This window comes from Euleptes europaea, chromosome 4 (assembly GCF_029931775.1).
Source record: "Euleptes europaea isolate rEulEur1 chromosome 4, rEulEur1.hap1, whole genome shotgun sequence".
Lineage (NCBI taxonomy): Eukaryota > Metazoa > Chordata > Lepidosauria > Squamata > Sphaerodactylidae > Euleptes > Euleptes europaea.
This window is the reverse complement of record NC_079315.1, coordinates 7,192,884-7,217,385: the sequence shown is the minus strand read 5'-3', so window position 1 is coordinate 7,217,385 and position 24,502 is coordinate 7,192,884. Positions and strand designations below refer to the sequence as shown.

Genomic DNA, 24,502 nt, shown 5'->3' with positions numbered 1-24,502 from the left:
GCGAGGCAGCCGAGGCAGCCGCCGCCACCACCCCACTCTCAATCTGGGCTGGCAAGGCATGGCCCAGCCCGACCAAAGGGCATTTATGTCATATCCGGCCCTTGTAACAATTGAGTTTGACACCCCTAACCTACAGGGTTGCCATAAAGTCAGCTGTGACTTGACGGCAAAAAACAAACCTTATATGGGGTAATAGCTTAGTACGCTTTAGGGGCTTTTACAAATGTCAGAAGGATCGTGACTAAAACATCTGTATTACATATTCTGGATGAGGCACAAAAAGATCCATTTATGTAAATAAGGAACTGAAAAATCTTGGATTCTGCAAAAACCCTGGGCAGATTAAGGGCAGCAGGACAAAACTAGCTGGCAAAATGAGGGGGGCACCGTTGTCATCTCAACATAATGACACAAGTTCCAGCATGACCCGGAAGCGACCTCATCACAACGGGTGCCGCTCTATCATTCACTCATGGTTAAACCATAGAGTTTTGGGTGAGTGCTAGAGTGTCATCCCCCAGCATGATGATGTTGCTTCTGGGTCACCAGAGGTGATGTTATCATACTAGGGGTGACGACCGCCCCCACCTACCTGTAAATTCCCACATCCCCCATCTCCCCCTAAACTAACAGTGCAAACCTAAACCCTTCTCGAAATAATTCAGTGGAGTTAGAAGGGCATCTGGCTAGGATTGCACTGTAAAGGTATCGAAACATTTGCTGTTTTCCAGCCCTCTGCTCTACTGTGAGTACCAACGCGCCATATGCCATCAGGCTTCCTGGTTAAAACGGTAGCAAACACTCACCGTTTGGGTATGGCGTTTCACAAAGGGTCAAAAAGTCCACAATGGGGTGATCCATTTCCAGCACTGTGATGGCTTTTCCGTGCATGATCGTTAGACTCGGCCTTCGCCAAGGCTTGTCATATGAAAGTCCACCAGAAAAAATTATAAAAGGCTCACTATATTGGGGAGAAGAATAAAAAAAAACCAGAGATATAATTGTACTGATTTTCAGCCCGAAGTATTATATTATGCTGGCCTGGAAATGCATTCTAAATGTTGGTCTAAAAGTCTAAAACACTTTTCAAAAATTCAGCGCTTGTCCAGCTAAATTTTTACGATCTGCGGACCTTATATAATTTTTTTTTAAATCATTTAACATAATTAGGGAAGGTGCCATAAACTTTCTAAAACTTGAGAAAGACAAAAAGCAGCAGAACTGCAGTAGCAAAACTGTGTTTGATCGCAACAGGCCACTGTAGAATGAGAACTGTCCCTGCCTTCATATGAAAAAGAGACATACCTACCTGTTTTTACAGGTCTTGTATTCTACTTTAAGAATTGGCTTACAAGATTCAGCTTTTTTACCATCTCGCTGAATTTTGCCTGTTGAAAGAAAGTTGGAATGTTAATATAGGCAAAACAGAATTCTGTCCCTCAATGGTTGACACCCTTGCAAAGGATATCATTGACGTCCTGACTCACACAGTGATTTCCCTTAAGATCTGGAATGAAAACAAACAGTAACTTGTTATGAGATCGAAGTACTCCACCTGAGACCCTGGAGAGCCACTGCCAGTCAATACTGACCTTAGCGGACCAAGAGTCTGAGTCAGTATAAGGCAGCCTCATGGGAGGGACTTCATGGAAGGGGCTGTGGCTCAGTGGTAGAGCATCTGTTTGGCATGCAGAAGGTCCCAGGTTCAATCCCTGACATCTCCAGTTAAAGGGACTAGGCGAGTAGCTGATGTGGAAGACCTCATCCTGAGACCCTGGAGAGCTGCTGCCGGTCTGAGTAGACAATAATGACTTATATGGACCTAGGGTCTGATTCAGTAGAAGGCAGCTTTGTGCGTCCATGTGTCCACTTGGTTTAGAACTGGGCTGTGGCCATAAAGGTAAAGGTAGTCCCCTGTGCAAGCACTGGGTCATTACTGATCCATGGGGTGAAGTCACATTCCGACATTTACTAGGCAAACTATGTTTACAGGTTGGTTTGCCATTGCCTTCCCCAGTCATCTACACTTTACCCCCAGCAAGCTGGGTACTCATTTTACTGACCTCTGAAGGATAGAAGGCTGAGTCAACCTTGAGCCGGCTACCTGAATCTGATTTCCGTAGGGATCGAACTCAGGTTGTGAGCAGACCTTTGATTGCAGTACTGCAGCTTACCACTCTGCGCCACAGAGCTCCTGTGGCCATACCAACATCAAAAAGTGTAGGCTCACAAATAGTCTGGCTCAGCTGCTCCTGGTTGGGTTGCCAGTTTCATGGTGGGGCCTGGAGTTCTCCCAAATTTACATCTCCAGAGTAGGGGTGTGCAGCTTCCCCCTGGTATTTTTCCGGTTTAATAAACCCAGACATTTTCGAAAAACCCAAAAAGCCGAATGCAATGGTTTTGCCTTTTCCAGAAAATCAAAATTTTTCGGGTTTGTAAAACCAAACCCGAAAAATACGGGCTCGGAGCTGAATGCCGGGCTCCCCTGTCAAAAGTAAAGGGACCTTTCCCCAGTTTCACTAGTGCCAGAACAACAATATTTGGCACACCGCAACACTGCCAAGTATATTCAAAGTATTGTGCTGCTGAACAGAAGATTATGGTCACAACTTTTGCACATGTCCGCTTTCCTAAGTTTATTTGTTTAAAACGTCTAGGAGTTCACTTCTCGTCCACACAGTGGGACCCAAGGAAGTAACAACAGCAGTAAAATATAATACTATTAAACTAAAAACCAAACAGCCAGCACAAACTAAAACAACAGTTCCTCGAACATTTGCAGGACTAGCCGTTGCTCTTCAAGAGGCCCCAAACACAGTTCAGTTTGTGTACCAGCAAACCCTTACAAATCTTACCATGTGGAATGATTATTTGGAACGGCCTGCTAGGACTTCGGAGATTCCACAGAGTCAAACTGCCGTCCGAATGACTGCACATAAACTGCTTCCCCTCGTGATGCCACCCGATAGAATGGATTGCCTAAAAGAAATAGCAGCGATCAAGAATCATCCATATACAGGCTCTGACTTTAACTAAACCCATAAAACAATTTGGTGAGTGTTTTAGGGTCTGGCAACCGGAGAACGTTACCTTTTCCTAACCATTTTCATCATCTACCTCTTGAGCCCTGTTGCAGCTTACATGTAAAACCGGAATAAAGATCCATGAGGAAAACGTTCATGGAAATCGACCCCACTATGCTCAAGGGAGTCTTATTCCCAAGTACTTGAATATAGCACTGTGTGTGTGTTAAGTGCCGTCAAGTCACTTCCGACTCATGGCGACCCTATGAATCAAAGTCCTCCAAAATGTCCTATCTTTGACAGCCATGAGGGCCATGGCTTCCTTTATTGAGTCAATCCATCTCTTGGTGGGTCTTCCTCTTTTCCTGCTGCCCTCAACTTTTCCTAGCATGACGGTCTTTTCCATAACACTATGGCCATATAATTAGGGTTGCCAGGTCCAGGTTGGGAAATACCTCGAAATTTTGGGGGTGGAACCTGAGGAGGGTGGAGTTTGGGGAGGGGAGGGGCTTCAGTGGGGTATAATGCCATAAAGTCCACCTTCCAAAGATGCCATTTTCTCCAGGTGAACTGATCTCCAGGGTCGCCTGGAGATCAGGTGACCGTGAGGAAACAGCCATGAATAAATGGCCACATGGAATAGGTAGTTGTATACACTTTAGAAACCAGCCGTCTTTAAAGAGGAGAAGTATTTTTCATACACCCAACATGCCAATGTTTGGTACTGTTCAAAAACAAAATGGCTTACCTCATCATAATATACTCTTAAATCGGCTCTCTTGGATCTCAAGTCCCAGAGTACGACCGTTCCATCTTCATAGCCTATCAATAGCTACGGGGGGGAAAAGACAAGCGTTAAGCAGATTGCCAGCTCTAACACGTCCTTTAGACGTTTCTTGAGCAAACCAAGTTATATTTAAACTCTATATTCTTAGCCTCTTCTCATACACGAGTTTACACCTCTAAAAGCAATTTCAGTCAGTCGAGGAATTCGAAAGCTGAGGAGAAAAGACAAAGGTCATCATATCAGTCAGAAAACGCTATGAAAAATGGTTTCCCCAATTTTAGCTAACACAGCTTCCTTTAATTAACTAAGGAAACCCTGTAGAGTCAATGGTTATGGCCTGCCTTCTATTCCATCAGAAGCAATACGAGTTTTGATACTGTTTGCAATCGGAGCAGGATTGCCCCCTAAACTTGCTCCTAATGGATTACGTTCCAGCTCTCCATCTGCCTAGCCCTTCTTTCTATTCCTTGCTCATGTTAAGAGCACGACAGAATTTGGGGGTACAGGTGTATACAGATACCTGCCAGTCACCGAGTTCTTTCCTTCATCCCTTAGAAGCTCCTTGATCCGTTGATCTTGAGCAGCGTAAATCTAACATTTGAGGGATATAAGGACTGAGATAAATCTTGCCACTGACAATGTAGCCTTGGGATCCCTGTCACTTAATAAAAAAGGCATTATGTCAGGCACAGAGGCATTAGATTTATATGTTAAAAGGGGAGACATGTAACGTGATCGAAGTTCGTCATGGAAGCGGCATTTCAAGAGGGCATGATCACAGAGTTGCCAAGCTCCAGGTGGGACTCTCCCAGAATTACAAAATCTGGAAAATGCGGACAAAACACGCGGAAACACACGGGGAGCGCGAAGCGACCCCTGACGGTCGGGGAAGGCGTGCATAATCAAAAGGAAGCCCCGAAGCAGTTGGCAGGGGTGACTGCGGGGAAACAGCCCTGGATAAATGGCCCTAAAATGCAGGGATCAATTCCCCTGGAGAAAACAGCGGTTTTGGAGGGTAGACGCTATGGCATCACATCCCTGGTGAGCTCCCTCTCCAAACTCCACCCTTCCCAGGCTCCGCTCCCAAATCTCCATCTCCAAAGTTGGCAGCCCGACAATCAAATGAACAATGAAGCAGCCAGCCATCCAGTCAAAAGCTCTCTAGGGACACCGCGACAGCTTGTCACGTCACACAATTCATTTATGTTCCCTTTCAATACCTATGGCTGAAAGTCTATAAAATATTTTCAATTACTCGTTCTTTCGTACTATTTCACGGTTGTTCTGTTTCTCATTTTCGAAAAGCAACAGGGGTTTTCTGTGCAAACTGCAATAACGTTGCTGCGAACAGTCCAATTGTTTGCAGTTTAGCACGACATATTCATCAAATTGCCAGTCGTACCATTTCCCTCTAAGTTTGCCAGGTCCCTCTTCACCACTGGTGGGAGGTTTTGGGGGTGGAGCCTGAGGAGGGCAGGGTTTGTGGAGGGGACGGGCTTCAATGCCATAGAGTCCAACTGCCAAAGCAGCCATTTCCTCCAGGTGAATTGATCTCTATTGGCTGGAGATCAGTTGTAATAGCAAGAGATCTCCAGCTAGTACCATATTTCCCTCCCTCATAGGTTCTGAATCAGTAAGCTTTTTTCCCCGTTTCCATAATTGTGTGTGTGTGGGGGGGAGAAAAGGAGACTTTTGGCCATGTAGAAACAGGAGGTGATTTGCTCATAGGGTTGGCAGGTCCCTCTTCGCCACCGGTGGGAGGTTTTGGGGGCGGAGCCTGAGAAGGGCAGAGGTTTGGGAACGGAGGGGCTTCAATGCCATAGAGTCCAATTGCCAAAGCGGCCATTTTCTCCAGGGGAACTGATCTCTATCGGCTGGAGATCAGTTATAATAACAAGAGATCTCCAGCTAATACCTAGAGGATGGCTACCCCATTTGCTGGACTTCATTTTTTTGCAGCCAAGTTCTCCGCAGCTGCACAACAAAGTGATCTTGCAAACTGCCTGAGCTCTTTAACAAGGCCAGCAATGTGATTATTTGTTTGTTTGTTTATTTGTTTATTACTTCCTTTCCTTTATGCCTTAGAAGCTCCTTGATCCACTGATCTCGAGCAGCATATATCTAATGTTTGAGGGCTATAAGGCTGAAACAGATCTTGCTGCTGACAATGTAGCCATGGGATCCCTGTCACCTAGTAAAAAAGGCATTAAGTCAGACACAGAGACATTAGATTTATATGTTAAAAGGGGGGAGATATAATGTGATCTAAGTTCCTCGTAAAAGTGGCATTCCAAGAGAGCACAAGCTAATGAATCGATAGAGCCAGAAGAGCAAGGACAGATTTATTTGTTTATTTACATTATTTATAGTTTGTCTTTCTCACAGGGACTCAAGGCGGAGTGAGTCAGTACAATCGACAGGATGGTGCATCCAATAATCAATGCACTAAGACTTTAGAAGTCTGGCGCCGCCAGAAAGAACTGAAGCCGAGCAAAAATATTAACATGACACATTAAGCGGTGCAAAAATTACATCATAGGATTCCACTTAGCAAGTTCAGGCTTCCTTTATACCTGTTACTGTATTAATTATACTTGAAATTTCAATTCAACGTTTGCATCGGAACATACTGTACTTCTTATCAGTTAATTAAGGAATTAGTTCATTAAGCAGAAAAATCAATTAAATCACAGCCTAATTATCAAATACCTAGAACACTTTCCTAGGAGTAAGCCCCATGGAACAAAACGGGGCGTACTTCTCAGTAGACATGCTAAGGATTGCTCCCCTACGCACCCAGAGCAAAAATCCGTTAACTCCAGAATAGATTCCATTTTAAACTATTGCACTTTTTGTCTCAGAGCAGACTAAAGCAGACTGTGTGGTTTATAGTATTCAATAACCTACCTGAGTCTTTAAAAAGAGATTTTTTCACATTCAGTTACCTCATAAAAGTGACAGGCAAAAGGCGCAAAGCTGCCAAATATTTTTTTTTTTAAAAAGCGCAGAAATGCTTCACTTCTTACTCACTTTCCCTTCGTCTCTTGGGCTATCGCTTAGATGCACCACTGGGCCAGGGTGAGTCTTCGTAGACCTGCAAATAAAAAGAACACTGTAAAAAAAATGGTACAAAATAGCTATTTTACCTTGAAGTCAGTCATAATCACAGGAATAATATCTGAGAAGGCGTTATTATATAACTAAACTGAGTTTAATCCTCCAAATAGGGAAACAGTGGGAAATGTAAAATGAGAAAATCAAAGGCCTCAGCCTATTACAGGTAAATTGGGGGACAGCATTACTAGGCTTGCCAACCTCCAGGCGGTTAGAAATCAAAGCAAAGCACCAGTAGAAACAAGCCCCAATAGGCAAATAAATAATATTCACAGTAGAAATGCTGATAATAAATATATTGTGAGGAAAACCTCAAAGCGACAACCACAGTTGCAAAGAACAAGAGGACACAAGTCCAAACTTTACAATAAATAGAAACGCGAGGCGTTAATCAGAATCCACACGTTTAAATTCTTTAACTTCCAATGTTAAACTACAAGCTAAACATTTGTGGCAGCGATAATGTCCTATTGGTCCACGGTGTTTAATTCCATCTATTAAAATATCCGTATGAACAAGTCTGTCTTTTATTGATGTTGTTCTATTATAACCTATTTTTGGCATTTGTTGACACCCTGGGATGTCAGAAAGTAAGTGCCAATGTCTTCGGATAATTGTGGTAACATGGTTAGACAGATGGTTGTAGAGAAAGGCAAATGTAAGTTGGGAACCCTCCCTTCTGTTTTGATGGTTATTGTAATAAAGAAAATCATTTCTATCTCTATGGTCTGTTTTCCAGCTTAAGGACTTTTCTAATTGTGACACAAAATTTTGTGTCTATTGCTTACTTTGCCCCTGTAATAAACTTTATATTAGATCTAGCACACGCCCGATTAAGACTAGAATATTAGAACACAAATCTAGAATATGTGCAGGCAATTGTTCGGCTCCGGTAGTAGAACATTTTCTCAGGGCGCGCCATAATGAAAATGAATTAAGGTTTTTTGTGGTTTGGCGCTTGAGGGGCAAAAAATATGACAGAAGGAACAATGAACGCATTCTGAGACAAAAAGAGGCATTTTTCATTCACCTCTTTGGATCTTTGGGACCAAATGGACTAAATTTAGAAAATGATTTTTCTTGTTTTATTTAGAATATGTCTCTTTAAGAAAATGGTGCCTGGGTGTGCCGGCTGTAATCATTTAAGCTTGGAAATGTCTCTATGCGGCAGTAGCACTTTGTATCCCTTTGGGAACAGATAACAGCATCTGAGCAATCACGTATGTGAAATGATATACCCTGAGTGGGAACTTTGAAAAAACATATACAGTACGTGGCTGCAGCTTTATCCTGAATGGAAAAATGGAGATACCTTGTGAACATATACAATTGAATTAAACTGTAAGTAAAATGATATTTGCTAATGAAATGAGATATTTGAACCTATGTAAGATACAATTTATATTATTTAATGGGATTTTACAGGAAAAGGGGCTGAAGAAAAACTGAAACGATCGTCCCCCTCTTCATTCTTCTAGAAACACTATTGAAACCTTACCCTCACGGGACTTTCTGAATTTTGCTTTGTGAAGATTACTCAAGAGAAAATTGTGGAGATTGTTACCTTATAGGATTGAGAACGTAGGATTGTATGTAGAATTGTATGTTGTAAGTCTTTCACTGCACATTTGCACTTTTGCACCTATGTGATAAATTGTCAAGTTCTGGATTACTTTGTGTCTGTGATTGACTTGAAATTAACTAGCCGACTCCATACTAAGTTCCTGACTGTGTGTAACAGTGTGGTGGTGTATATTTTGATTGCTCAACTACCTGGAGGTTGGCAACCCTACTCCATCCCCCAAATCTCCAGGTATTTCCCAACCCAGAGTTGGCAACCCTAAGCATTACTAAAATTTAAATGATTGAACAGAAAACCCGTGGGCTGGATGAGAGCTCTCAAGGGGCCAAATCCGGCCCCCGGGCCGTATGTTTGATACCCCTGGTCTAGACAACATGTTGAAGTAGAAGTGAAACCAATTTTTACTTTTTGTCCTACTGCTTCTCTACATGGTGCTGCTAATGGCCTTAATACAGCTAAAATCACAATTATATACTTGGACTTTCAAAAGCTTTTGACAAAGGCCCTCATCATTTTCAAAGCCTCCAAAATAAAGAAAGGCTGCCAAAGATAGGACATTTTGGAGGACATTGATTCATAGGGTTACCATGAGTCGGAAGCGACTTGACGGCACTTAACACACAAACACACAACTGATCTCTGTAGTCTGGAGATGAGCTGTAATTCCAGGAGATCCCCAGGTCCCACCTGGAGGCTGGCATCCCTAACTGGAATGCCCACCAAATTGCGACTACCCTCTACTTATCTTGTCTTGCTTTCAATAGAACAAACATTCAAATTTCCATCCACGCAGCACAACTAGTCACACATAAATACTTTCTCAAAGTATACTTAGTGCTGGACAGGGACCAAAAAAGGATTATTATTTTTTTATGCTCGGAAGAAGCATACAAAACACTGTAACAAAGCCAGAGGAAATATATCAGCAATATAAAGAGGTGTTGGCAAACAGTGCCGAACTTACAGCTCTATGGCCTTGTTCCACATGATCACGTATCCGGAAAGGACGAAGGATTCGATATTTACAATGTGAGTATTTCCCCGCTCTGTCCCGACGTAGAGCCATTTGCTCTGGAAAGGCAAGTGACAGGACGTAATCCTGCAGAAGGAAGACATGCAAAGTTATACAAGGGACCGTCACAAGGTGCAAAGATCACACTTCTCTTAGCAGGCTCCTCTCGGGAGATAACCACTCAAGTAGCCAAATTTTGCCTCCCCGTCTAGTGGGATTCGTAAACGGCTGATTGAAAACCTTTCCCCATAGAAGATTTTTCCTCCTCTTCTTCAAATAATCCCTCCCAGAACCATCAACTTTTATTATTTTAACCTTTATTCAGAGCTGATATTGTATCGAAATAAAATTTGATTGATTGATGGACACTGGAGAGTAACTGCTACACAAGGGTTTTTCAAGAGAAGTACTTGGAAAGGTGGCCCTGAACTGGATGGCCCAGCTAGCCCGATCTCATCACATCTCAGAAGCTAAGCAGGGTCGACCCCTGTGAGTATTTGGATGGGAGACAGCCAAGGAATACCAGGGTCATGACACGGAGGCAGGCAATGGCAAACCACCTCCGAACTTCTCTTGCCTTGAAAACTCCACCGGGGTTGCCATAAGTCAGACGTGACTTTATGGCAAAAAAACAAACAAACCTGGGAACTGTAGATCTGACCTGGATGGTCCAGGCTAGCCTGATCTCGTTAGATCTTGGAAGCTAAGCAGGGTCAGCCCAGGTCAGTACTTGGATGGGAGCCCACCAAGGAAGTCCAGGGTCACTGTGTAGAGGCAAGCAATGGCAAACCACCTCTGAATGTCTCTTGTATTGAAAACCCTACCAGGGGTCGCCACAGGTTGGCTGAGACTTGATGGCACTTTATATACATAAAGGTAAAGCTAAGGGTCCCCTGTGCAAGCACCGGGTCATTCCTGACCCATGGGGGGATGTCACATCCCTACGTTTCCTAGGCAGACTTTGTTTACGGGGTGGTTTGCCAGTGCCTTCTCCATACACACAGTGAAAATGCAGAAATGTTCATTCTGGGCAAGCTTTTCCACTGAGGAGTCAACAGTTGTCCAATTATTTCCCCATGTCAGCAAGACAATGCAGAAACCAGTGTGGTGAAGTGGTTAAGAGCGGTGGTTTGGAGCGGTGGACTCTGATCTGGAGAACTAGGTTTGTTTCCCCACCCCTCCACATGAGGGGCAGAGGCTAATTTGGTAAACTGGATTTGTTTCCCTTGCTCCTACACATGAAGCCAGCTGGGTGAACTTGGGCTAGTCACAGCTCTTTCAGCCCCACCTACCTCACAGGGTGTCTGTTGTGGGGAGGGGAAAAGAAGGTGATTGTAAGCTGGTTTGATTCTCTCTTAAGTGGTGGAGAAAGTTGGCATATAAAAACCAACTCTTCTTCTTCTTCTTCCTGTTCATGGAACCAAACCAAGCCCCTAACAAAAATGGTCACAATTCTCATTTATTTCTACCTATCGATGTTTAACTGGTGTTTGGTTTTTCTTTATCATTAGCTACTCATGGCCAGCTGTAGGGAACTTCTGCCACAATACATGCATAGTGCTTAGAATGTCAGATTAGGATCGACTCAAAAAGAAGAAGAGTTGGTTTTTATATGCCGACTTTCTCTACCACTTAAGGCAGAATCAAGCCGGCTTACAATCACCTTCCCCTCCCCACAACAGACACCCTGTGAGGTAGGTGGGGCTGAGAGAGCTGTGACTAGAAGGTCAGCCAGCTGGCTTTGTGTGGAGTAGTGGGGAAACTAACTCAGTTCACCAGATTAGCCTCCGCCACATGTGGAGGAGTGGGGAATCAAACCCGGTTCTCCAGATCAGACTCCACCGCTCCAAACCACTGCTCTTAACCACTACACCACGCTGGCTCAAGTTCGAATCCCCACTCTGCCAGCTTGCTGGGTGACCCGGGGCGTTGGGCCAGTCACATACTCTCAGCCCTACCTACCTCACAAGGTTGTTGTGAGGATAAAAACGTAGGCGAGGAGAACAATGTCAACTATTTTTGGTCCCCGTTGGGGAGAAAGGTGGGGTATAAATACATGAATGAACAAATAAGGACTCTAGAGATGCCAGAAGGTTTTTTTCGTGATTTTCTTGTAACATGGCTGCCCATCTGGAAGTTGGAAGGGAGGGGGTGAAGTGAACGTTGCAAACCGTTCCTTCGCACTCAGTAACATTTCCCTGTTCCTATTGCTCCCCCCTTCCCAAAGGACAAATCTCTCCAAATGTACTCTTTGTTCAAATTCCATTAGCCATCGCCAGCCCTCAGACCACAAAGGATAAGAGCTTTTAAATCATAACGCTATACAGATATGACTGATCACATGAGCAAAAAAAAAAACTAGGGAAACTGGCAAAAAAAATTCTGCAGATCTCTGTACTGACTGCAGTTTTCTCTTCCATTTTCAGACTGCAGGAAGCACCCGGATTAGGTTAGTCTTAGGTCATTTATGGAGGAGTGTTTCCCTCGTGGTCACCCCGCCGACTGCTCCAGGGGTCCATATTGATGATGTGTTCCTTTCCCAACCGTCAGAGGTCACCTCGCTTTCCCCGCGCGTTTCCACGCATTTTGCCTTGTTTTCCACGAAAATCTGGAAAACGTGGGCAAAACGAGTGGAGCAAGCAGCCAATGAGAAAACAAGCCACGTGGCGAAGCGTGGTAAGCGGCAGTACTGCTGTCCAAGCTGTGCTCACGACCTGAGTTCGATCCCGACGAAAGTTGGTTTCAGGTAGCCGGCTCAAGGTTGACTCAGCCTTCCCTCCTTCCGAGGTCGGTCAAATGAGTACCCAGCTTGCTGGGGGTAAAGGGAAGATGACTGGGGAAGGCACTGGCAAACCACCCCGTAAACAAAGTCTGCCTCGGAAACGTCGGGATGTGAGATCACCCCATGGGTCAGGAATGACCTGGTGCTTGCACAGGGGACCTTTACCTTTTTACTGCATCTCCACCATTTATTCCCTTTTTCTTGCCTCATTCCTCACTGTTTTAGACTGTAAGCTCCCTGAAGACAGGGACAGCTTGATTTTTGCCTATTAGAACATGCAAGATGACTCAGCACCAAGGGTGCTGAACCTGTGGTAATTTGCGGCTTCACAGGGTCTGTGATTTCCCCCCCCCCCAATTGATTTCTTTCCTGTTACTTTAAAAACTGTCTTTGTGAAAAAAATAAATATTTTCATGTCAAATTATATTATTAAGGTACTTCCTTTCCCTTTCCTTCTTTGCTCCTATGACCCATCGGTCCTCAGCAGTTATTTCTTAGAGGAAAATACGATGGCGAGATATTTGGCCACGTCCAATGTTATATTTGGATCTCTATCCCTGAGCAAAAAGGGGACTATTTTGTCTCTTGTTATGGGGGCAGGAATTCTTGCCAATATGGGGGTAATCCATTTATCTCGGTGGTTAAAGAGGGGGCATTCCATCATCTTATGAGATAATGTGTCTATTTTATTTTAATTGCGTGGGCAAAGTCTGTCAGAATATGGTAGATTTCTATATCTTCCGTTTAATACTGCTGAGGGTGCAGCGTTTAAACAGGCGAGCATAAAGGAAGGACGGGACTGTCCGGTTGTAAAAGTATAGTGGAGTTAGCAAAGGGGGAGGAATGCCAAAGAATTGAGTTAAGCATACTCTCTGGGCACGCATTGTGGAGCTATAGTGGTCTAATTCTTTTATGCATCTCTTAATAGTATAGATTTCCTTTCCCCCATATTTAGTGGGGTATCCTTGTGTGTGTGTGTATGTGTGTGTGTGTGAAGTGCCTTCAAGTCGCAGCCGACTTATGGCGACCCCTTTTTGGGGTTTTCATGGCAAGAGACTAACAGAGGTGGTTTGCCAGTGCCTTCCTCTGCACAGCAACCCTGGTATTCCTTGGTGGTCTCCCATCCAAATACTAACCAGGGCTGACCCTGCTTAGCTTCCGAGATCTGATGAGATCAGGCTAGCCTGGGCCATCCAGGTCAGGGCATGGGTATCCTTAGACAAACCAAAAAGTTGTAGTTTTTTGTCAATTTGCATCTAATTTGTATCCAACAGGTGCATCCAACAGGTGCATTCTTGCATTCTTGTAGTTTTTGTCAATTTCTTGCATCCAATAGGTGCTGAAGTGATCTTAGAATCATAGAGTTGGAAGGGACCACCAGGGTCATCTAGTCCAACCCCCTGCATGATGCAGGAAATTTACAACTACCTCACCCCCCCCACACACACACACACAGTGACCCCTACTCCATGCCCAGAAGATGGCCAAGATGCCCTCCCTCTCATCATCTGCCTAAGGTCACAGAATCAGCATTGCTGACAGATGGCCATCTAACCACTGCTTAAAAACCTCCAGGGAAGGAGAGCTCACCACCTCCCGAGGAAGCCTGTTCCACTGAGGAACTGCTGTAACTGTTAGAAAATTCTTCCTAATGTCTAGACAGAAACTCTTTTGATTTAATTTCAACCCTTTCTTTTTAGTTCATTTAAGTTCATTCCGTTTTAGTTCATTTAAGTTCATCTAGTTCATTTCTCCTCCATCTGCGCAATTTATTTATTTATTAAGGTATGGTTTCGTTCCAGACAATCATAGTTGCTGCCGTTTTATGCTAGTCTTCTGAGGGGGGCGGGTGTCCATGGCTGTCATAAGATTCTCAAAGGGGTCCATGACCACAAAAAGGTTAAGAACACTGATGGTGGTAGAAAGGCCCGTCACGTCACAGCTGACTTATGGCGACCCCTTAGGGTTTTCAAGGCAAGAAACGCAAGAGGTGGTTTGCCATTGCCTGCTTTCGTGTCACAACCCTAAGTATTCCTTGGAGGTCTCCCATCCAAATAGAAGAAGAAGAAGACTAGCCAAGGCTGACCCTGCTTAGCTTCCAAGATCTGAGGAGATCAGGCTAGCCTGGGCTATCCCGGTCAAGGACCTCTACACTGATGGAGGTGTATAAATGACAACAAACATTATTTTTAACAAATCTGAGAGGAGGAGGAGAAGCAGAAGAAGAAACCCAGCTGGCTTCGTGTGTAGGAGTGGGGAAACAAATCCAGTTCACCAGAGTTGCCTCCGCCACTCATGTGGAGGAGTGGGGGGATCAAACCCGGTTCTCCAGATCAGAGTCCACAGCTCCAAAACCACCGCTCTTAACCACTACACCACGCTGGCACCCGCTATCATTCTCAGCCTCCAAATGTCTGGCCTTCCTCTCCCTTCCATGGGTTGGATGCTCCCGTGGGCTAGAGTAGCCATTAATACCCTCACGAGGTGTCTGAGTGCCACACAATAGACGTGACAAGGGAAGAGGAAGCCTTGAGGAACTTGCAGACGAGGAACTTTTGTCCTTCTTCGAGGGTCCCGTTGATGCGCAACACGTCCATCGCCTTGGCAACGGGAGTCAGAATGAGCAGAAAATGGGGCTGTGTGGGAGGGAAACCTGATGGAGGCACAGAAGCCGAGCATCATCATCAGAGGAGACCTGGCCCAGACTGCCGAAAACATCGCATGCAAAAAGTGTGACACGAACCGCCAAGCAATTACAGACAAGGGAGCCTGGAATTCAAGGAGCTGTCGTGTACTTTCAGATGTCAGAAATTCGTGATCGGGGCGGGTGGGGGGAAGGGAGTGGGGGGGAATGGAAAACACTGAAAGAACTGCTTATGGGTCATGTTTTTGGGAAGCCGCTTTGGCTACCTCCCCAGCATCCAGCGACCAGATTGTGTCCACCACAGGGGCAAGCGAGATGTTACCATGGCATAGCTAGCTTGGCCAGAATGTGGGCCATGCCCATTTTCTATAAGAAGAAGAGTTGGTTTTTATATGCTGACTTTCTCAATCTTTGAAGGAGAATCAAACCGGCTTGCAATCGCCTTCCCTTCCCCTCCCACAACAGACACCTTGTAAGGGAGGTGGGGCTGAGAGAGCTGTGACTGGCCCAGGGTCACCTAGCTGGCTTCATGTGCAGGAGTGGGGAAACCAACCCGGTTCACCCAGATTGGAGTCCACTGCTCATGTGGAGAAAGAAGAAGAGTTGGTATTTATATGCTGACTTTCTCTACCACTTAAGAAAGAATCAAACTGGCTTACAATCATCTTCCCTTTCCCTCTCCCTGTGAGGTAGGTGGGTAGGGTTGCCAACCTCCAGGTACTAGCTGGAAATCTCCTGCTATTACGACTGATCTCCAGCCGATAGAGATCAGTTCCCCTGGAGAAAATGGCTGCTTTGGCAATTGGCCTCTATGGCATTGAAGTCCCTTCCTTCCCCAAACCCTGCCCTCCTCAAGTTCCGCCCCAAAAACCTCCCGCCAGTGGCGAAGAGGGACCTGGCAACCTTATAGGTAGGGCTGAGAGAGCTCTAAGAGAACTGTGACTAGCCCAAGGTCACCCAGCTAGCTTCATGTGTAGGAGTGGGGAAACAAATCCAGTTCACCAGATTAGAGTCCGCCGTTCATGTGGAGGAGTGGGGAATTGAACTTTGTTCTCCAGATCAGAATCCACCACTCCAAACCTCCGCTCTTAACCACTACACCACACTGGCAAAGTGTTGGGAGGGGGCCCAGTATGGGTGAGGGAGAGGTGTCCAACCCTTTTCCCTCTCAAGCTTTTCTATCCAAAACTGCTTCTCCCCAGCCCACATGCCCATTCCATTTGCTCATCTCCGCCCACCCACAGGAGAAAAGGCATTATCTTAATATAAGAAGAATTGTGTGCCGTCAAGTCACAACTAACTCACTGAGACTCCATCATGGGGTTTTCAAGGCAAGAGATGGGCCGAGGTGGTTTTCCATTGTCTTCCTCTACATAGCAGCCCCAGTTTTCCTAGGTGGTCTCCCATTCAAGTACTTACCATGACCAACCCTGCTAAGCTTCCAACCCTGCTAAGCTTCCAAACTCTGGTGATCTTGGAGACTCCATGACCATGCGGTCTTCAAGGCAAGAGATGGGCCAAGGTGGTTTGCCATTGTCTTCCTCTACATAGCAGACCCAGTTTTCCTAGGTGGTCTCCCATTCAAGTACTTACCGTGGCCAACCTTGCTTAGCTTCCAAACTCTGGCGATCTTGGGGCTGAGTAATTTTGAGTGGACTAACAGCAGGAGGAGAAAGAGTGAAGCAGCCCTCTCCTTCTTGCCAATCTTGGATTGAAAGGGCCAGCCCCCCTGGGACCACTCTTTAGAAGAAGGAAATGTTCATGCTTCTCATGTGTAGGGGAGGGGCTGTAGCTCAGTAGTAGAGTATCTGCTTGACATGCAGAAAGTCCCAGGTTCAATCCCCAGCATCTCCAGTTAAAGGGACCAGGCAGGTAGGTGATGTGAAGGACCCTTGCCTGAGACCCTGGAGAGCTGCCGCCGGTCTGAGTAAACAATACTGACTTTGATGGGCCAAGGGTCTGATTCAGTATAAGGGAGCTTCATGTGTTCATGTGTACTATTTAGCTTGGCCCATAGGACAAATCACCCAAGGTTCTTGTGCCCTTTTTACTTAATCTGCCCTACAAAGGCAAACAAGAAATGTCCTCAGCCCGGGAGGACAGTGAACACTTCAATCTGTCTGTTTCTGGTTTGTACAGGAAATGCCACAAAATTATTTGCATACATATACAATCACAGAATATACAATCACAGAACTGGAGGGGACCATCGGGGTCATCTAGTCCAACACCTTCCAAAATGCAGGAAATTCACAATCATCTTCCCCCACACACACACGCACGCACACCCAGTGACCCCTACTCCATGCCCAGGAGATGGCAACAAAAACCCTCCAGGATCCCTGGCCAATCTGGCCTGGAGGAAAATTGCTTACTGACCCCAAAGTGGCGATAGCCATTACCCTGGGCATATAAAGGGCCACGAGAGCAAAAAACACTGGCACAATAATTAAGGTAGTTTCTGCATTCAGAACAGCAAAAGCTGCGGGATTAATTGCGGACGTTTGTTTTTCGTCGTGGCTTACCGTTCTCGAGTAAACTTTAGAGAATGAAGAATTGCCGGCCGCTTCTGTCTGAGATTCCACAAATGGAGCATGTCGTCTGAGCTCGCGCTGACCAAGGCGCCCTGTTAAATTAGCAGACGGTGAGTATGACAGACGGTGGAATCCTAAGAACACTTTCCTGGGAGTAAGCCCCATTGACTAGACCAGAGAAGATTCTAAGTAGACCTGCTTCGGATTCTACTGCAAGATACAAACATGCAGACTCAGATTGGAATCTGGGTTCCAACTAAGTGGGAAGAGAAGGACCATGGTTCATGAAGACAATTCTAAGCCCTTTCACAATAAAAATAATAAATTATAATAATCAAGTTCACTTAATGTAGCTAATTAGAGCTGGAAAAACAGCCCAATTTAAGGATTAGCGTCTACAAAATAATTACAGTTTGAAATTACATCAGGAAAGAATCATAAATAAGGGGGAAAGGTGTAACGGCTTTCCCCCTTGACGGTCAGGAATGCGCTGTCAGTTTAACAGAGAGAGGAAACACTCAAGCCCCTTCTCACTGAGGTGATAAACCTGTGTGGGGCTATACCACGTAACCCTGTATGACCGTACCTGAAATCTGAAATGGTACAGCCCAAGTTGACCACTTCAGTGGGAACTAAACTCTTGGTACTGCGCCTTCAAAGCATAAGACTAAGGCCAGAATTTTTCTACCCATCTGTATACCTTCTTTGGCTCAGCTTTTCCTGGGGCAAATGCACCAGTGCCATAGGGTTGCCAGTCTCCAGGTGGGGCCTGGAGATTTCCCAGATTTTTACCTGATCGCCAAAGATTTGCCCTGGAGTAAATAGCTGCTTTGAAGGGTTGACTCATACCCTGCTGAGGCATCATACCCTGCTGAGGTCCCTCCCCTTTGCAAACTCCACCCTCCACAGGTTCCACCCTCGAAATCTCCAGGTATTTCCCAAGTAGGAGTTGGCAACTCTAAGAATCTCTGAGTCCAAGTTGTGCCTCTCCTTCCACCCTACTTCATGGATCTTCTTCCTATAAGTTTTTGAGCCCTCAGTCTTCTATACTTGCCCACACAACAACTTCTGTCCTAAAGTCTGTTTCGTCACCTGCTGACCTTTCACTATAATTTACAAAGCTGGAATGTCATTCTGATGCTATCACCTTCCGTTAGATAAAATGCTCATCATTTAGATTAGATAATTTAGGTTAGATAAAATCATTTAGTTTAGATAAAATGCTCATCAGCATTCTAGGACAGCAAATTGATCCATAATAGGTAGGATTGCCAACCTCCGGGTTCTAGCTGGAGATCCCTTGCCATTACAACTGATCTCCAGCCGATAGAGATCAGTTCTCCTGGAGAAAATGGCTGTTCTGGCAATTGGACTCTATGGCATTGAAGCCCCTCCCCTCAAACCCCGCCTTCCTCAGGTTCCACCCCAAAATCCTCTCGGTTGCGGAGAGGAACCTGGCAACCCTAATAATAGGGTTGCCAGCTCCAGGTTGAGACGTTCCTGGAGATTTTGGGGTGGAGTCTAGGGAGGATGGGGTTGGGGCCTCAGCCAGATATAATTCCATAGATTCCACCCTCAAAAAAGCCATTTTCTCCAGGCAGACAGATCTCTGCTGTAGATAACATGTTTGTGAAGATACCACGACGTCGTCAGCATTGCTTAGTGTATTGCAGCATTAAAAACAGGACGAAGCGTGTGGAAAAATGGAAAATCTAAGAATTTGAGTTGAAACCGCAGCCTTTTTACGATTATTAATCAAACAGCTTACAAGCAATCTAAAAAACTAGAAAGTAATTTAGTAGAGAATTTAGTGATATATTTAGTGATACATGTAGTGATATATGTAGTGATATATAAAGAGTAGCTATGTTTTGCTATGTTTAGATATTTGATAGAGCTTTAAGACGTTCTAGGGTCAAAGATTAAGGACAGAACTTCTTATAGTACTTTTTTTTCTTCCTTTTAAGCATAAACTTTGTTAAGGCTTGGAGGATCAAGTATGTTTTATTTTACTTTTCCCCTTCCCTCCCTTTCTTTTTTCTGTATCCTCAATTCATAAAATAATTTTTTAAAAAGGGATAATCTAATAATAGGTGCATACAGTAAAAAGTGTAATTTTGGCTTGTCTCCCTCCATCTTACCAAGATCTCTCCCTCCCCACCCCCGAATATACAAATTTCACATAGTTCAGCTAGATGACGTGTTGTTCTCTTTAAATGAAAGCGAAAGAGGCCCCGCCATTTACAAGACGGCCAGTAAAGATCGATAACCAAACAATTGTGCTGCTACGCTAAACCCCCAATGGAATCAAAGAAAATAATATAGACGGGGCAATTTATCAATAAGCAACTATCTATATTGACATATATATCACAAGCTCTACATCAACTAGAACAAAATGCTCATGTAACAAGATCACAGGTACATCAAATGCAACTCCAAGGGTGTTTGCATTTGTGGATCCAAAACTTGCCTTGCTACATCCTGTTTTGCCCATTGTATGCAGGCCCCAGGGCTACATTTTTGGCAGGAATGTTATCCGGTATCAATACACATTCGGATGCAGAGAAAATTACATTTCAGTTATCAGATACTGATGCATATGCATCATATAGAGTCTCTTTGTTCGCTCTTGCAGCAAAGAAAATAAGGTCTAACGTGGTATCGGAATGAGCAGCTACTTTTCTTATAAATTGAAATGTTTTAGTATATCTCACTATTTAATATTTTACTTGCTAATCTATTGTATTTGTATTTTATTTGTTTTAGCAAATTGTGATGGCCAGTGGCTATATACAATAAATTTTTCATTCATTCATCCATATATATGTCTTTATAGATAGTTGTTTATTCATACGTTGGCCCGTCTTATGTTATTGTCTTTGATGCCAGTAGAGATCTGCGTTCAGTCGACGGAGCCTTACCTCATTAATTAAAAACTGAAGCTGCACAACTGCAGCGCCACTTTCGTGTTGGCAGTAACAGTCAACCCCCGGTCGGCCCAATCTGTTAAGAGTCAAAGTCAAGGATCAGTTTGCCTAGGATGAGAGCTGGAATAATAACAGCAAAACACAGGCCGCCATTGTTCTGTGGTTGTTAGGAAAAACAGCACGGAAGCCGGCCTTACGAAAGGGCCGAGGGATCGCAGCCACGGAGAAGGTAACACATATATAGCCGGCAAACCGCTTTGCAGATGGAAATAAATATAGATCTTTCGCTCCGTGCCGGTATGAAGGAAAACTCTTGTATGGTGAGGCAAATATGTATTTGTGGAGCCGCTCCAGAGGACCTAATGCATGACACCTTATTCTGTCCTCTTTACACAGAGCCCAGGGAGCATTCCTAAAGGGCCTAAATGTTTTTCCAGATCCAGAGAAGCTGCTCTTTCTCCTATCAGACGCCAATCCTGATGTTTCCTACGAAGTGTCACTCTTTGCTTTAGCAGCCGAGAAAATCTGAGCTAAAGCTGTCGTTTTTTTAAAAAACATTTTATTGGGTTTTTGGGTAATACATAGAAAGAAGGGGAAAAGGGGATAAGGAATAATCATCTTAGTGCGTCTTATTGGGTTAGCGTCCAGGACAGGTCTTCTCTGTTCTTGCTTTTTTCTTAACAATCAAATTTCTATTATTTCTTCTCTATAGTCATTATATAATTCATAAAGATTGAACCTAAAGCTGTTTTTAATCAGGGAACTTAACATATTTAAATACTAGCTTCTTGGGGGGTCAGGCTGTTTTAAAATTATTTCAGTGTTATTTTATGTTATTTTAATGTTTCGTATGATAAACGGTGATGGCCTTCGGCCACAAATAATAACCTTTATCATATCAAATAGGCAGTGACGCAAAAAAGCTAGCCTATCTCCGAAAAAGGCCAGCTGGGATACAATTCTTAAGGATCCTACTTCTACCCGAGATGGTCCTGATTTTCAGGCTCTGGGGGAGCGAATAATATGCAAGGTTAGAGAAATTACAGGACACGAAGTCCCAGGTCTTTCATGCATGGATGTTTCCCTCGTCGTCACCCCTTCTACAACTTTGGGACTTTGTTTGGATCATGCATGCCGTTTCCGACTGTCAGAGGTCGCCTCGCTCTCCCCCTGCCTTTCCCCGCATTTTGCCCGCATTTTCAGGGGCCTGTTTTATCTCGAATTTAAAAATGCGGGCAAAACGCGGGGAAACGCAGGGGAAGAGCGAGGCAACCTCTGACAATCAGAAATGGCACGCATAATCAACACAAAGATTCGAAGTTGCCAGAGGGGTGACAGCAAAGGACCGCCGTCAGTTTCAAATCGATCCTTCTTCCTGGCAGCTGGAAAGAGGCTGTCTATTATTTTTAAACTTTTAAAGACTGATGTATATTTATTTAAAACATTTCTCGCCCCACCCTTTGGACAACAACTTGGAGTCTTTAACTTTGACAACAACAAAAAAGAACAGATCTTAAAAATAAACCCTCAATACAAAATAGGAAATACTCAACCTTAAACTATACAGCAATCTCAGTGTCAAAAACATCAATATTCCAACTAGATTGGAATATCCTCTGAAAAGGCCAGGTATTACAAGCCATTCAAAAGCAGGATAGGGAAAGGAATTTGACATATTTTTCTCTCACAAGCTTTTGCTGGCAGGCCTTTCTGATAGGGTTGCCAGGTCCCTCTTGACAAGCTTTGGAGACCTTGATAGAAATTCCTTCGGTCCTTTTTGAATTTGACATGATTATTATAAACCTGTCTGATATGCTTAGCTGATGAAGCCACGTGCGAAACGTGTGTAGGATCTAGACGACACGTCCGGACACCTCTTCTTGGCACCTCCTTGTTGTGGTCCTCTTTTTGACATCTCGTATCCAGCTACTTTGAAGCACAGGAAAGTTTCCCATGGACAGTGACATTGTTCTTAAGTGACTTATTGAACAAATTTTTCCGTCATATTGCATATTTTGCTGGACTGTTTTGCATACTGTATAGATATTGTTGTTTGTGTTTCCTTTGTATATAGTTTCACTTTTTTGCACTTCTGCACTTAGATAAACTTATTTCTGGTTAAAATTACTTTGTAATGCTGTTTGGATCTTTTCCATTATCTATACAGCACTGAGCCTTTATTCTCTCCAACATCCAGTTACTAGCTGAATATCTCCTGCTATTACAACTCGAGCTGAAAGAGATCAATTCATCTGGAGAAAATGGCCACTTTGGCAATTGGACTCTATGCCATTGGAGCCCCTCTCCGAACCCGGAGCTGGCAACCCTAGCAATACTACTGAAGGACCTAATAACATCGGCCATACTCTCTGGGGCTCATCCACTTGTTCAGCCTCCAGTGTGAGATGCGCCATCCTGTGTCAACAATGCTCTTCTTATCTTTCCACAGTGGGGTTGCCAGGTCCTACCTCTCCTCCAGCGGGAGACTTTTAAGGCACAGCTCGGGATTGTGCGTGGAAGCGTGGACACGCTGACGCGTGCGTGCGTCAACTCCAGTTTACAACTGGAAGTCGGGACTTCCGGTTGTAAATCGGAAGTGACCTGCAGTGGCGTGTACGTGCGTGCATAGAATCATAAAGTTGGAAGAGACCACCAGGGCCATCAAATCCAACCCCCTGCACAATGCGGGAAATTCACAACTACCACCCCCCCACACACACACCTCTAGTGACCAGAAGATGGCCAAGATGCCCTCCCTCTCATCATCTGCCTAAGGTCACAGAATCAGCATTGCTGACAGATGGCCATCTAACCTCTTCTTAAAAACATCCAGGGAAGGAGAGCTTACCACCTCCCGAGGAAGCCTGTTCCTCTGAGGAACCGCTCTAACTGTTAGAAAATTCTTCCTAATGTCTAGACGGAAACTCTTTTGATTTAATTTCAACCCATTGGTTCTGGTCCGACCTTCTTGGGCAACAGAAAACAACTCGGCACCCTCCTCTATATGACAGCCCTTCAAGTACTTGAACATGGTTATCATATCCCCTCTCAGTCTTCTCCTCTTCAGGCTAAACATAACATACCCAGCTCCTTCAACCTTTCCTCATAGGACTTGGTCTCCAGACCCCTCACCATCTTCGTTGCCCTCCTCTGGACACGTTCCAGCTTGTCTACATCTTTCTTAAATTGTGGTGCCCAAAACTGAACACAGTACTCTAGCTGAGGTCTAACCAGAGCGGAGTAAAGCGATACCATCTTCTACCATATTTGCTACCCCCTCCCCATTTAGTATCATCTGCAAATTTAATAAGCATCCCCTCTATTCCTTCATCCAAATCATTTATAAACATGTTGAACAACACAGGGCCTAGCATAGATCCTTGAGGAACTCCACTAGCCACTTCTCTCCAAGGGGATGAGGAACCATTAACTAGCACTCTTTGGGTACGATCTTTCAACCAGTTGCAGATCCACCTAACAATAATAGGATCTAACCCACATTTTCCCAATTTGTCAACTAGAATACTATGTGGAACCTTATCAAAAGCCTTACTGAAATCTAGATAAACTATGTCTACAGCATTCCCCTGATCCAGCAAGGTAGTAACTTTCTCAAAAAAGGAGATAAGATTAGTCTGACATGACTTATTCTTGAGAAACCCGTGCTGGCTCTTAGTGATCAGATCCATCCTTTCTAAATGCTCAAGGACTGACTGTTTGATGATTTGTTCGAACACTTTTCCTGGTATAGAAGTCAAGCTGATGGGTCGGTAGTTACCTGGATCCTCCTTTTTCCTCTTCTTGAAGATGGGGACAACATTTGCCCACCTCCAATCTTCTGGCACCTCACCTGTTTGCCAAGACTTTTCAAAAATAATGGACAGAGGTTCCGAAATTACATCTGCAAGTTCTTTGAGTACCCTTGGGTGCAATTCATCTGGCCCAGAGGATTTTGTTTCATTTAAAGAAACCAGGTGTTTGTGCACTACCCCAATGCCAATTCTAGGCTGCAAATCCCTTCCCTCATCACGTTCTGTTTATGCCATGTTGAGCACCACTTCCCTCACGAGAAAAGACTGAGGAAAAGTAGGAAT

General features: G+C 44.5%; 1 protein-coding gene across 2 annotated transcripts in view; it reads right to left on the bottom strand.

Moving 5' to 3' along the window:
• STXBP5L (syntaxin binding protein 5L) overlaps positions 1–24,502 on the bottom strand; it is a 90,653-nt gene that overhangs the window by 42,824 nt on the left and 23,327 nt on the right. For both annotated transcript variants that reach the window (XM_056847825.1, XM_056847826.1), the window contains exons 3-10: positions 20,403–20,484; positions 17,470–17,570; positions 9,471–9,605; positions 6,841–6,904; positions 3,772–3,855; positions 2,856–2,979; positions 1,310–1,388; positions 807–961 (exon numbers count right to left, since the gene is read on the bottom strand). In XM_056847825.1, coding sequence (XP_056703803.1) covers positions 807–961; positions 1,310–1,388; positions 2,856–2,979; positions 3,772–3,855; positions 6,841–6,904; positions 9,471–9,605; positions 17,470–17,570; positions 20,403–20,484 — 824 coding nt within the window. The remainder of the gene's footprint in view (positions 1–806; positions 962–1,309; positions 1,389–2,855; positions 2,980–3,771; positions 3,856–6,840; positions 6,905–9,470; positions 9,606–17,469; positions 17,571–20,402; positions 20,485–24,502) is intronic.